General features: G+C 51.3%; 2 protein-coding genes across 3 annotated transcripts in view; one reads left to right on the top strand and one right to left on the bottom strand.

The window, feature by feature from the left end:
- SYN1 (synapsin I) overlaps window positions 1-12,686 on the top strand; it is a 45,270-nt gene that overhangs the window by 27,105 nt on the left and 5,479 nt on the right. For both annotated transcript variants that reach the window (XM_082446472.1, XM_082446471.1), the window contains exon 6: window positions 11,897-11,959. In XM_082446472.1, coding sequence (XP_082302598.1) covers window positions 11,897-11,959 — 63 coding nt within the window. The remainder of the gene's footprint in view (window positions 1-11,896; window positions 11,960-12,686) is intronic.
- Window positions 3,917-7,532, bottom strand: TIMP1 (TIMP metallopeptidase inhibitor 1). The gene is made up of 6 exons (XM_082446644.1): window positions 7,379-7,532; window positions 6,382-6,510; window positions 5,544-5,623; window positions 5,234-5,360; window positions 4,866-4,990; window positions 3,917-4,190 (listed from the first exon to the last, which is right to left on the bottom strand). Exons 1-6 carry the CDS (start codon window positions 7,518-7,520, stop codon window positions 4,020-4,022), a joined length of 774 nt encoding a protein of 257 aa, XP_082302770.1. The 5' UTR covers window positions 7,521-7,532; the 3' UTR covers window positions 3,917-4,019.

Here is a 12,686-nt window from a genome sequence, read left to right as displayed (position 1 = left end):
GCGGCCTGGGCATTCCTGCCCATTTGAACCCTCTATTTTACTCTTATAAGAGATCATGTCTTTAGCCTTCTATTGGAGTGGGGATTGGTATTTGGGGCGTGTCTGGGGTTCTCACAGCTTCTCATGCAGACTTTCAACTAATCTCTTTTTTAAACTCCACCTTCACGCCTACATCCAGAGAGAGCTTGTGCCCTAATCATTTCCTTTGGTGGGCGCTCTACAGTATAACTGGGGTTGGTCCTCAGATTTCACCACTACTGGCATAGGAAGTGTCCAAGGCTGGAGAGTGAGACGTAGGTGTCAGTATTGATAAAAAGGAAGGGTTGTTCGTATAGAAATCTACCTCTTCATCTGTCATTGGGGGGTGTGGAGAGATGTTTCAACATATAGGGTAATATATTGGGAGCTGTTCCAGCAGGGAGATTTTCCAACTAGAGATATCTAAGGATGGGGAAATGTCAATGGGGGAAGTCAATCAAGAGGGGCTATATGGATGGATGGGGTTTTATGAATGGAAAGATTTTAAAGTCGGCTTATCAATGAGGTAGATATCAATGGTGGGTATTTCTGAATAGGAAGATTGACAATGAGAGCATTTTGATGGGCATGTCTGAATGGGGAGATATGCCAGTAGAATACATGGGAAGATTTGTCAGTAGAGGTTGTCAGTGAGAATTATGTCATAGAAAGGTATTTATGAATAGAGAGATTTGTCAACTGAGTGGTCATAGGAGATATGCCAATGGATCGGGTAATTATGAAGAGAGATATTTGTCACTGGGGTCCATGAGTGGGTGATAGATTACTTCTGGGTATTTGTGAATGGGGATATTTGTCAATGCGGGGGGTCTTCAATGGAGATATGTCAATGGGATATTTATGAATAAAGAGGGTAGCTCAACAGAGGTATTTGTTAGTGGGGTGTTTGTGAAAGAGGTATTTGTACAGTGAAGAGAGGGGACTTTTCAAAGGAAAGATTTACCAAGGGCTTAGAGATTTGTCACCTGTAGTTTTGGCAACAGTAGAGATTTATAAATGTGGTGATTTGTCCACAGTGAGGACGTCATAGTGGGGAATGTTATCACTGGGGAGAGGGGTTGTCCTCAGAAGTCTTTTTAAATGTTGGTATTTTTAAGTGGGGTGATTTGCACATTGGGAAGCAGTGTAAAAGTATCATAGTAATAAGAAAAAACAAATGAGCATATTAAATATTTGTAACATCTGTGGGGGAGATTATCAGGATCACGAGTTAAACTAAGGTTTCCAGGGTGCATTCAGTTATTACTACTGATATTATACATTATTTCCAATATTGTAAATTATCATTCCTGACATTAAATGTGATTTTCAATATTGTAAATAATCATTAGTGAGAAGAATGATCACTACTAAAGTTATACATTAAATTACATTTATCTTACTACTACTAACCAATACTTGTAAGTGCTATGTGCCTAACACAGTTCCAGGCACTTTACATGTAAAGTTACATTGTCCCTAGGAGTTAGGCATTTGTTTTATACCAATTTTACAGATGTGGAAACTGAGGCATAAAGAGGTAATGTGATTTCCCCAAGGTCTCAGAGCTAGTACATGGAAGGGGCAGGATTTGACTGCAAATGACCTGGCTCTAGTGTTTAGGCTCTTAACCACTACACTACACTGCCAGTCTAGAAATTAATATCACTGTTAGTAATCTTACACAGGAAGTTATTGTTATGAGAGTTTCATGTGTTTTGACCCCCCCCAAAATACCCAATGAACGAATGCACCCATAAATCATCCTCCAACCCTAGCACAGACCTCGGAAGGATTCTGGGTAGGGAGTGTGAGACCCATTTTTCAGGGAGAAGTACTGAGGCTCGGGTGAGGGAAGGGCCAGCCCCCAGGCTACCCATGGAGCTGGACCCCATGCTGCACACCTCACAGGACTGCTACCCCCTCGTGCTTTCTCTCAGCCATCAGAGATGCTCTTCCAAGCAGAGATTGACACACAGACACATGGAATGTGGGGGTGAGGGGTAAATCACTTCACTCACTGTAGTGGATTTTCTAGAAGAGTGATGAGGGATGTAGTGACCCCAGGACTACAGATCTCCTGCCAGGAGCTCCTGCCGGGGTCTGGGGGAGGTGGCCTTGTATGTTCTAAATTCTGTGAAGAGGGCTGCTGTTGGGCCTGGCGGTCAGCCCCGTGAAGCGTTGAGTCCTGATCCAGGGCACTACCTGCAGGTGGACAGGTCGGCAGGAGAACCGTCTCCACACCAGGCTCCATCCTTCTTCTGCCACTTTCTCCTTCACCTTCCTCCCAGGGGTTAAAATAGCAGAGCGCTCAGGGAAGAAGCCCTGGCGTCAAGGACCAGTGTAAGAGTACAGGGTATGGTGAACTGTCAGGAGCTGCCAGACTCTTGCAGGCAGTTGAGCCAATAGCGACAAGGCCACCAGGGCCCAGGTCCTTCCCTTACACTTGTACCCATCAGTGGAAGCTGCCATTTGCCCCTTTCGGTGGACAGGGTTCATATCGTCCCAGGGCATATCAACATGTAGATACTGACATAGAAATTGTTGCTGGACGTATCTGCACAAGCAGCCACTGGGTGCTCAAAATCCACACATCCCTGGGACATACCTTAGACCCCGGCAGAACCTTCCAGGAGTGCAAAAGGACAGGGACCACAGAGGATCCAGGGGACCACGCTTGGTGACCCAGAATGTCCTGGAGGAGACCTGGGTTCCTATTGGTAGCACCAGTAGGTAGTCTGATGGGAGGGAATTTGGGGGTCTTTTCCTTCAACAAAGATCTCTGTAAAGAGGATTCAGGTCAACAGGACACTTGAGTGTTCCACTGAATGTTTGCACCAATCTGAAAGCCCAGTTCCCACTTCAGTCAGGACCTTTGGAGTGTAAGGGGTAGGCACCAGGGACTGGGAAGAGCCCAGAGGGGCCTGGGCCCGGCTGTGTGAGCAGGAAGGCCTGAGGAAGGGAGTGTTTGGAGGGTCTCTCACTCAGATTTCATGGGGGAAGATAAAGCAGAAAGGTGAGGCTCGAGTCTAGAGGCCTCAGTTTTGGTGAAGGGACAGCTGTGTAGGGGAAGGGGGGGCGGTGCTAACGTGCCTGGTTGGTCCTGATTTTGAACACTACATGTACTTCACTGCGTCAGAGTTGGTCAAAGGAGTGAGGGGAGGAGAAATAGGGAAGAGGGGAGAAGGGCAGAGCTTGGGGATTTCCAGATCACACCTTCTCCCCATCTCTCCTTTTCTCCAAACGAACACTTCCAAGGAATCTCCCACAGGCTGTGGGTGGGAGACCAGGGCTACCCTTTCTTCCAGAGTCCCTGGCTCGGTTATGTTGATGGGGGGGCCTCTGGGCCCCCTGGGAGTCTCCTCTTTCACTCAAGTCAGACTCACAGTACAAAACCTAAGGGTGGGGACAGTAACACCCACGGGTTTGGATGGGGTAAAATATCCTCCCTGAATGACATCAGGACCACACCCGAGGCAAGGAGGAGAGCCGTTTACTGATTGATAGGGCATTTGTCAATGAGCTGGTCAACTGGAGGGATTTGTGAATAGCGGAATCTGCCAGTGAGGTAGTGATTTGGCAGCAGTGGGATAATTTATGAACTAGAAAGCTCAATGCAAATAGGAATTACAAATTAGTCTGGTAAAATGCTTTTAAGCGTTGAGTAGAGAGATTATCCAATAAGCCGTGGTTGATAAGGCAGGTTAAATTACCATTACTGATGTTGCAGGCGCCAGCACTAATGCCAATGTAGAGAATTATTACCAATACCTCAAATTTTATGTAAAATATAAAAAGCATTTGACACCCCTCACCCCCTCAGCATTGGTCCCAGGATGCTCGCACCAGGTCGTCTGACATAGGTTTGTTCCCAGACACTACACAGGGACACTGCCTGCTGAGTGGTAGTTCTTTATTTCATTGTCTTGGAGAAAGAAAGGCGGGAGTGGAAATGGGGGTGAACACTGTGCAGGCTTCAGCTTCCGCTGAAGGGGCAGGATTCAGGCCATCCGGGGCCGCAAGGACTGCCAGGTGCACATCCCTGGCTCCCGGGGCAGGCAGGCAAGGTGGCGGCTCTGGAAGCCCTTGTCAGAGCCCGTGAGGAGCTGGTCCGTCCACAAGCAATGAGTGTCACTCTGCAGTTTGCAGGGGATGGATGAACAGGGAAACACCTGGAGGAGGGGAGGGAGACACATCTCTGAGGGCTTCTCCTCCTGCCCCTACCTCCCCTCCGGAGGAGAACTTTCTGCTCCTCAGCTTTTAATTTGGAGCTGCTGGGGAGACCTGTTGTCACCCCACCTGGGTACAGACTCAAGAACACTCCCTCCCATCGTGGGGAACAGTCATTGGGCTTGAGGAGGTGACAGCAGTCCAGGGAAAGGATCAGCTTCCCGGAATGGTGGTGGGGGAACAGTCAGGCAGGTCTCCTGGGGACCTGTCCCATTGGATAGGGAACAGCTGGCAGTGGCAGGGAACAACCGGTGGGCACGAAACTTAAGCATAAGGAGATGTGGGGCTCAGAGATAGTCACTGGGGTCAGAGGACATTCAGGGCCATCAGGGAGCAGTCTTGGAACAGTCAGAGTGGCCGAGCAGTCACAAGGGGGAGTCAGAGGGACAGGAAGCAGCCAGAAAGTCCAGGAAACAGAGAATTCCCAGGAACAAGCAGAATGTCCAAGGGAACAGTCTCAGATTTGAGGGAACAGCAGGAGAGATCAGGGACATCCCTAGGGTTTGGGAAGCAGCCATAGGGACAAGGAATAGTCAGAGGGAACCAAAAACAAGCCATGGTTTGGGGAAGCGCCCAAGGACTGCTCTCCAGGTGGCGGGCAAGGTCCAGGCACTCACTGTGCATTCCTCACAGCCAGCAGCATAGGTCTTGGTGAAGCCCTGGCGCTGAGCGGAGCTCAGACTCTTCCAAGGAGCCACGAAACTGCAGGTGGTGATGTACAGGTTCCCGTTCGACAATTGTCCTGCGGGGGGGGGGGGTCAACAGGCAGATTCTGATTGGCTGGGCCAGGGACAGAGTGGTGCCAGATTGGTTTCCCAGGACCACAGACCCCGCTGGGCAAAGCCCCAGCCTTCTGATAGGCTGAAATTGGGGCGGTCCCCATTTCAACTGGGACCATTCCCACAGAGCCTCTCCTCCCTCCCTTGCAGTTGCCAGGCAGCATCGGAGGGGTGTCGTGGCACAGGGCGATGGGGCGGGGCCTCACCAGCTATGAGAAACTCCTCACTGCGGTTCTGGGACCTGTGGAAGTATCCACAGACGCTCTCCATGGCGGCGGTGTAGATGAACCGGATGTCAGAGGCATCCCCCAAGGCATTGAACCCTTTGAACATCTGTCAATGGATGAGGGGAAGAATCTTTTACTGACATAATCCTCCCACTCCACATTCTTCCCTGAAGTCGTATAGCACTCTGATATCACAGCTAATTTCCTCGCCAAACCGGTGGCCAAAGTCTTTTATTTTGACAGGGAGGAAGATTTTAGGAACTGCCGGGGGAAGGGGCAGGAGGGATACCTTGGTCATCTTGATCTCGTAACGCTGGTATAAGGAGGTCTGGTTGACTTCTGCAGTCCCCACAAATTTGGCCCTGATGACTACAGGAGAAGAGGGGAAAAAAACGAGTCAAAGGGACTGCATGAGCCAATAAAAATAATCACAATAATAATACTAGCAAAGCACATACTTAAATAGGGATTGCTGGATGCCAGACAGCACCCTAGCGATTTATACATTGGTTAATTGCTTCAGCTGTATGTTGGTGCCTACTCTTAGCCAAGCACTGCTTCAAGCCTCTTTCACATATTCATCATGTGTTCGTTCACTCAACAAATATTTTGCAGCGCCTGCTCTGTGCCAGGCACTGTTCTTGGTGTCAGGGACATAACAGTGAACAAAACACAGAAATCCGTTCCTTGTGGAGCTCACATTCTAGCCAGGAGAAGAGAGACTAAACACAAGCAAAATAATTAAGTATATAGGAAGTTAGACGGTATTAAGTGTGATGGGGAACTTCAGAGCTGGATGAGGGGGATCAGGAGTAGTAGGGGACAGGGGTTCAAGTTTTGAACAGGGTGGTCACGAAGGCCACCCTGAGAAGGTGACATTTAAGGCAGCCACCCATGTGGATACCTGGGGGAATGGGTATACCAGGCAGAGGAAGTAGACAGTACAAAGGCCCTGAGGTGGGATTGGGCCTTGAGTAATCACGGAAGTGTGAGGATGGCAGAGTGGCTAAAGCAGAGTCAGTGTGGGGCTGAGTGGAATTGTTCTAGAGGTAGGCACCATCGTGAACCCCACTGGACTGAGAGGGAAACCGAAGCCCAGAGCGTGTGGGCAGGGTGGATACACTCACCGAGGTCGGAGCTGCAGAAGGCCGTCTGTGGGTGGGGTGGGACGCAGGTACAGGCTCGGCTGGGGACTGTCAGCCACAGCAGCAACAGGATGCCAGAGGCCAGGGGTGCAAAGGGGGCCATGGTGCGTTCTGTGGGGGTGGGGAGGAGGGTTCAGAGGGCCCCCAGCTCAGCCGATCCATGTACCTGGGCAGGCCTCCCACCCCATTCTACCCCACACACACACCGGGTTGGGGAGTTTGGGGATTTTAAGGGGCTTGGGGATTTGAGAGCCCAGGGGAGTTTAGGGGGGTAGGGAGTCAGGAGAGTTTAGGAGTTGTGGAGTTTGAGGGATTTAGGGGACTAGGTTGAGTGGGGGAGTTATGGGGCTGTAGCGTTTGGGGAATAAGGGGGCTGGGGAGTTTGAGAATTTAAGAGTGTTGAAGAAGTCGGAAGGTTGAGGAGTTGGGGCTGAGGAATTTGGGCTTTGGGGAGCTGGAGGAGTTTTCGGGGAGGTTGGGAGTTTGGGGGTTGCGCATATTGAGAGGTGGAGGAGGTGGGGGAGTTGAGGGAAGTTGAGGAATTTGGAGGAGGTTGGGGATTTAGGGAGTTGAGGGAGTTTGGGGGCTTAAGGGGGTGGGAGTGCCTGAGGGATTTGGGTTCAGAGGAAGCTTTGAGTTTAGGGATTTGGGAGGCTGGGGATAGGGAGGCTGGGGGAGTTTAGGGAGCATCAGGGGTTTGGGTTGCTGGGGGACAGGGAGGGAATTTAGAGGAGTTGGCAGCTTGGGAGGCATCTGACATTAAGGGCTCATGGCTTTCGGGGAGCTGAGGATGGATGCCAGGGGTTCAAAGGAATTTGGAGTGTCGGGATTGGGGGAGCAGTTCCAGCCCCCCACCCTCTTCTCCTGGACCAGCCTAGGCTCCCGGTACCCGCTCGCCAGGCTGAGCAGCCGAGTATCATCAGGCAGGAAATCTCCAGCCCAGTTCCAGGCCCTGCGGGCCGCCCAAGCCCCTACCTACCTCTGGTGTAGCCTCTCTGGGCGCTGGGTCTTCGGCGATGGCGGCAGGGCTGGAGCAGCGGAGGATAAATATCCAAGCGAGGGGCGGGGTGGCAGCTGGTAGGAAACCACAGGCCTCCAGGCTTCCTGGATGCATTACTCATCCGCCCACCATCCGTGGAGGCCAAGGGGCGGGCCCTGGGCTGCCGAAAAGGAGATGCACCCTCCTCCTCTCCCTCCCCCTGAGCCTCGCCCTGACCACCCCCCTCCCCCATCTCCACGTCAGGCACCAGTCCCTCCAGGCGGTCTCATGGAGGGCTTACAGGCAGGATTCCACCCAGTGCAATTCCCTAAAGTCTCCAAAATCTATCCGATCACCCACATCCCCGAAAATCCCCATGGCTAAAGCCCAAATTAGTTCATTCCTTCAATAAGCATTTCTTGTGCACCTACTGTTTTGGGGGGGGGCGGTGAGCGGCAGAGAGCAAACAAGTAGAAGCAGTGGAGGGAGGTAGGGCAGGTGAATGGAGGAAGGATACAAGGTGGGGAAACTGAGGCACGGAGAGGTTAAGTGATTTATCCAAGGTCACAGTTAATAAGTGGCAGAACTGGGATTGGAACTCAGGTGACCTGGATGGAGCCAGAGCCTGGGTCTTAACCCTTCTCAAAAAAAAAAACCACAGGCAAATAGTCAGCATTTATATAGCACCAACTGTGTACTGGGCGGCACTCGGCATAATTTATTTCACTTAAAGCTTACGATAAGCCTCTGAGATGGTTATCGGTATTATTCCCATTTCCCAGACAGGCATAAAGGAATTGAAGAACTTTCCCAGGACCACAGGGCATGGATGGGATTTGAACCTAGGCTAACTGGCACCAGGATCTTAACTCACGCTGGGCACAGTCCTGGCAAGCGGGGAGGTCGCTGGTGAATGAATGAGCATTGGGGTGGGGGGAGTTGAATGGTGGTGAAAGAGGCCAGTGAGTCAGTAGGAAACTGATCCCCTCCCATCCTGCCCTGCCCCTTCCCCACCAACCCTCCCACGCCCCTGGTGGGGATCGGCGTGAGGCAATCTCTGTCCACCAGCTTCCAGATGCTGCCTGAATCTTCCCTGGCGTCCTGGGAAAGGGCTCTGAGGGCCGATTAACATCCTTGGTTAGGTCAGGGAGGACAGGCCAATAATAATAATGATGATGATAGTGATGATAGGAGCCACTTATGGAGCGCTTACTGTGTACTGTGCCCTGAAGCCTTTGTGTAGTTCTCTCATCCAATCCCCATCACCCCCTTGCTAATTAAGCTTGATTAACTCAGAGTGGCTAGCACAACCATCACCACCAACACTACCACCGAAACAGAAACTACCACCAGCACTACGAAGTGCTTACTATTACTATGTATCAAACACGGCTCTAAAATCTTTGGAAATACTTTATCTGTCAGTCAGTCCCGATTACCTCCTTGTTAATTAATATTGGCTAACCTAGGGATATTAAACCAATAATAATAATAGTGCCCAACACCTTTTGAGGATGGAGGCTTCCTGTGTGCCAGATACTGTGCTAAGCATTTTGCCCGAAATAACTAATGTGTTCCTCACAACATCTGTGAGTTAGAGACTGTTCGTGTTCTCATTATACCAATGAGGAAAATGAGATACACAAAGGGGTCAAGTGATCTGCCCAGGAAGGAGAGTGAAGAAATGACTCTGTTGGGGGGTGGGCAGGACCAGGTAAGAGGGAAAAGAAGTAAACCAGGAATTTGGAGGAGCTGACTGTGAAAGTGGGAAATGAGAGTGAATGAGACGGGGGGGGGCTAAGTCGGTGGTGGAGGCGAAGGGAGAACTGAGGGCAGGGGAAGTCCTGCTGCAGCATCATGACTTTGAAACCTGAGTCAGCACAGAGTTTTGCCCACTGTCTACATGTGAGGGGTTGTGTGGACCCGGGTTATCGTGCAGGTTTTGAAACTGGTGGGGTTTCATGGACGGGTGTCTGGCTGTATGGCCACCTGGCGAGCTGGATGGGTGTGGGGGGCGTGGGGTCCAGCTGGGTGTGCACAGCAGACACCTGGCAGTCCCCACACACACCGACTGCTTGGGCCTGATTGTACCCTTTATATACAGATCAGGAAACTGAGGCCCAGAGAGGGTTAAGTGACCTGCCTGGGGTTGAACATGGCCTTAGGAAGAGGAGAGGCCAAGATTCAAACCTAGGGTTGGCCAGGGGATCCCAGTGTTCAGAGCTCCCTGCATGCACACATGTGTGGGCACACGCATACACATATACACAGTGTTGTGTTCAGGCTCAGGTCCAGAGAAAACAAGGAAGGTTTATGAAAAGAGCCTAAAAACCTCGGGGCGGGGGGCGGTGTGCGTGTGTGCTTGCACACAGTTTCCTGCTGTGTCTCTGCCTCTGAGAGTTGCCTGTGTGCCTTTAGGTGGTGTGTGCCCCTCTGTGGTGTGTGTGTGTACTTGAGTGTACCTGAGCCCAGTATGGTTTTTTTGTTGGTGTTTTTTTTTATTGTATTATTTATTTATTATTTTTCGCTGCATTGGGTCTTCACTGCGGCGCGCAGGCTTTCTCTAGTTGTGGCGAGCGGGGGCTACTCTTCGTTGCGGTGCGTGGGGCTTCTCATTGCAGTAGCTTCTCTTGTTGCGGAGCACGGGCTCTAGGCGCATGGGCTTCAGTTGTGGCACGCAGGCTCAGTAGTTGTGGCACGCAGGCTCAGTAGTTTGTGGCACGTGGGCTCAGTAGTTGTGGCTCACGGGCTCTAGAGCGCAGGCTCAGTAGTTGTGGCGCACAGAGCTTAGCTGCTCCGTGGCATGTGGGATCTTCCCGGAACAGGGCTCAAACCCGTGTCCCCTGCATTGGCAGGTGGATGACTAACCACTGTGGCACCAGGGAAGTCCTGAGCCCATTATGTTTTCTGCTGCTTCTGGAGTTGTGCCTGCCCCTGTAAAGCAGGTCTGGGTTGAGAATGGAATTGAGGATGTGCTATCACCTGTGATCTGCGTGTGTGCCTGTTACGTCATCTGCCATTTCAGCCTGGTTTCCCTGGAATGCTAATCAGAGCATCCCGGTAACAACTCAGTGCCTCTCAGCGCCCCATCATGACGCCAGTCATTTGGGAAATGAGGAAGGTGGGGGGGCGTGCAGAGGGAGGGTGAGGCCTGAAGGTCAATCGGTCACCCTGACCCTGCGGACTTCCTGTGCCTGTCGGGAACTGGGAACCGCCACCGCCCCAGCAGCCCCTCCGGGAATGCCACCCTCTACCCTGTCACCCCTGTCGGCACAGAGGAGGGGGGGCAAAGCCCTGCATGTGCATCCATGTATGGTGGCGCTGGGGTCGGCCAACTAGGTCCCCTCTACTCCACCCAGGGTTGGGGGAGACTTGAGGTATCCCCACGCCTGGATGTGAGTGTGTGTGCATGTACACACCCCGGGGTGTTGTCCATGTACTTAGGAGGTTCTGGGTGTCTGGTTGTGTGCGTGCCTCTCCATCTGTATATATGGCAAGGCACGTTTTTTGTGTGTGCGTCCCTGCATACACTTTGCGTGTGCCCAGGAGTATGAGTCTCTGTGTTGTGGGTCTCGGTGGTTCTGTGAATACCTAGAAGTGTGAATACCTAGAAGTGTGTATACCTGTCCATGTGATGTGGGTCCTTCTGTTTGTTGTGCGTATGCCTAGGAGCGTTGCATGTGTATCTGTCAGTGTTGAATACGTGCCCAGTTCTGTTGTGTGTGCCTGTCAGAGTTGTGTGTGCCTCTGCATTCTGTGGCTGTGCCTCTGAGGGTTGTTCGTCTCTGTGTTGCATGGATAACCTTCGTGTTGCGTGTCCCTCTGTTACGTGGATTTGGGTGAGAGGAGGAGGGCTGTGTGTATGTCTCTGCCCAAAAGTGTTGATTGCGTGTCTACAAGTGTTGAGTGTGTGCTGCTGGGCTGGCTGGCTGGCTGTGAGGGTCTCTGTGCAGCCACACAGCAAGGCAGGCTCCGGAACCGGTGTTGGTGGTGGATCTTTCCATCGCGTGGGTCTCAGCATGTGTGGGAAGCTCTGGGTTTGGCTGTGTAGATCTGAGTTCTGAGGGTTTGTGTGTCTGTGGGTTGTATATGTGTGTGGAGGAGACACACACAAGGCCTGGCTGAGGGGTCCAGTTGCTACATGCTCGCCACTACGCCCCCACGCACGCACATGCACACACTCACTTCTCTATCATCCATTCACTGTAAAAACAAACTTTCCCTTTTCCGGAAAAGTCCCCCACCCCTATCCCATGCCTCTGCCCAGGAAAGCAGAGGCGGGAAGTCTGGGACTTGGGGGTGGTGGAGGGAGGGACAGGCAGGCAGGGCTCTGGGTTCAATTCTGGGCGCCGAGGTACTGTGTGACCCCCAGCTGCCGGCTGCCTGTCTCTGACCCACCTCTTCCGGGAAAATCGCTCTCAGTGTGGCTCCCGCTGGATGGGCTCCCCTCAGCACCACCCCCAGCCATGGCTGTCAGCCCTTCTTCCCTGACCATGCTCTCCCTTTCCACCCTACCAGCTCAGCAGCACAACGTACCCTGTGGTTGTGAAGATGGGGCACGCACACTCTGGGATGGGTAAGGTAAGTCCCCGGGTGGGCTTTGTATGTGCGTGCTTGTAAATGATGCATGTTCCTGGCATCGTGCGGATATAAGAACAGGCATACCTCGTTTTATTGCACTTCGCTTTATTGGGCTTCACAGATACTACATTTTTTTTTTTACAAATTGAAGGTTCGTGACAACCCTGGGTTGTCAGATGATGGTTAGCATCTTTTAGCAATAAAGTCTTTTTTAATTAAGGTATGTACATTGTTTTTCTTAGACACAGATGTATTGCACACTTAACAGATTACAGTATAAGCATAACTTTTATATGCACTGGGAAACCAAAAAGTTTGTGTGACTTGCTTTATTGTGACCTTCGCTTTATTGCGGTGGTCCAGAACTGAACCCACGGTATCTCCGAGAAGGTACGCCTGTTAGAAGTATATTGTGTATTCAGTGCACACAATAATTCTGTATAATTGTGTCGTTTATCTATTTGTATTTTTCCTCATATTCTTACATTTTGGTGGCCCAATTTTCTATCATGCGTTCAGCCAGTTTTGTGTGTCCTGTTATTTTGTTAGTGTATCCAGCACTGTGTCTGTGTATCGGCAGGCCTCTGTGTTGAACACACACTACATCATCTTTTACATTCAAGGGTCTTGGGGTCCTGTATGCTGTCCACCCATCTGATTTTGTCTGTGTGTCCGTAGAAAGCAGACTTGTAATTTGTATGTTTGAGTGTGTCCATGCTTCTGTATG

Source organism: Balaenoptera physalus (genome assembly GCF_965194825.1).
Source record: "Balaenoptera physalus genome assembly, chromosome: X".
Lineage (NCBI taxonomy): Eukaryota > Metazoa > Chordata > Mammalia > Artiodactyla > Balaenopteridae > Balaenoptera > Balaenoptera physalus.
This window is presented reverse-complemented; position numbering and strand designations above follow the sequence as displayed.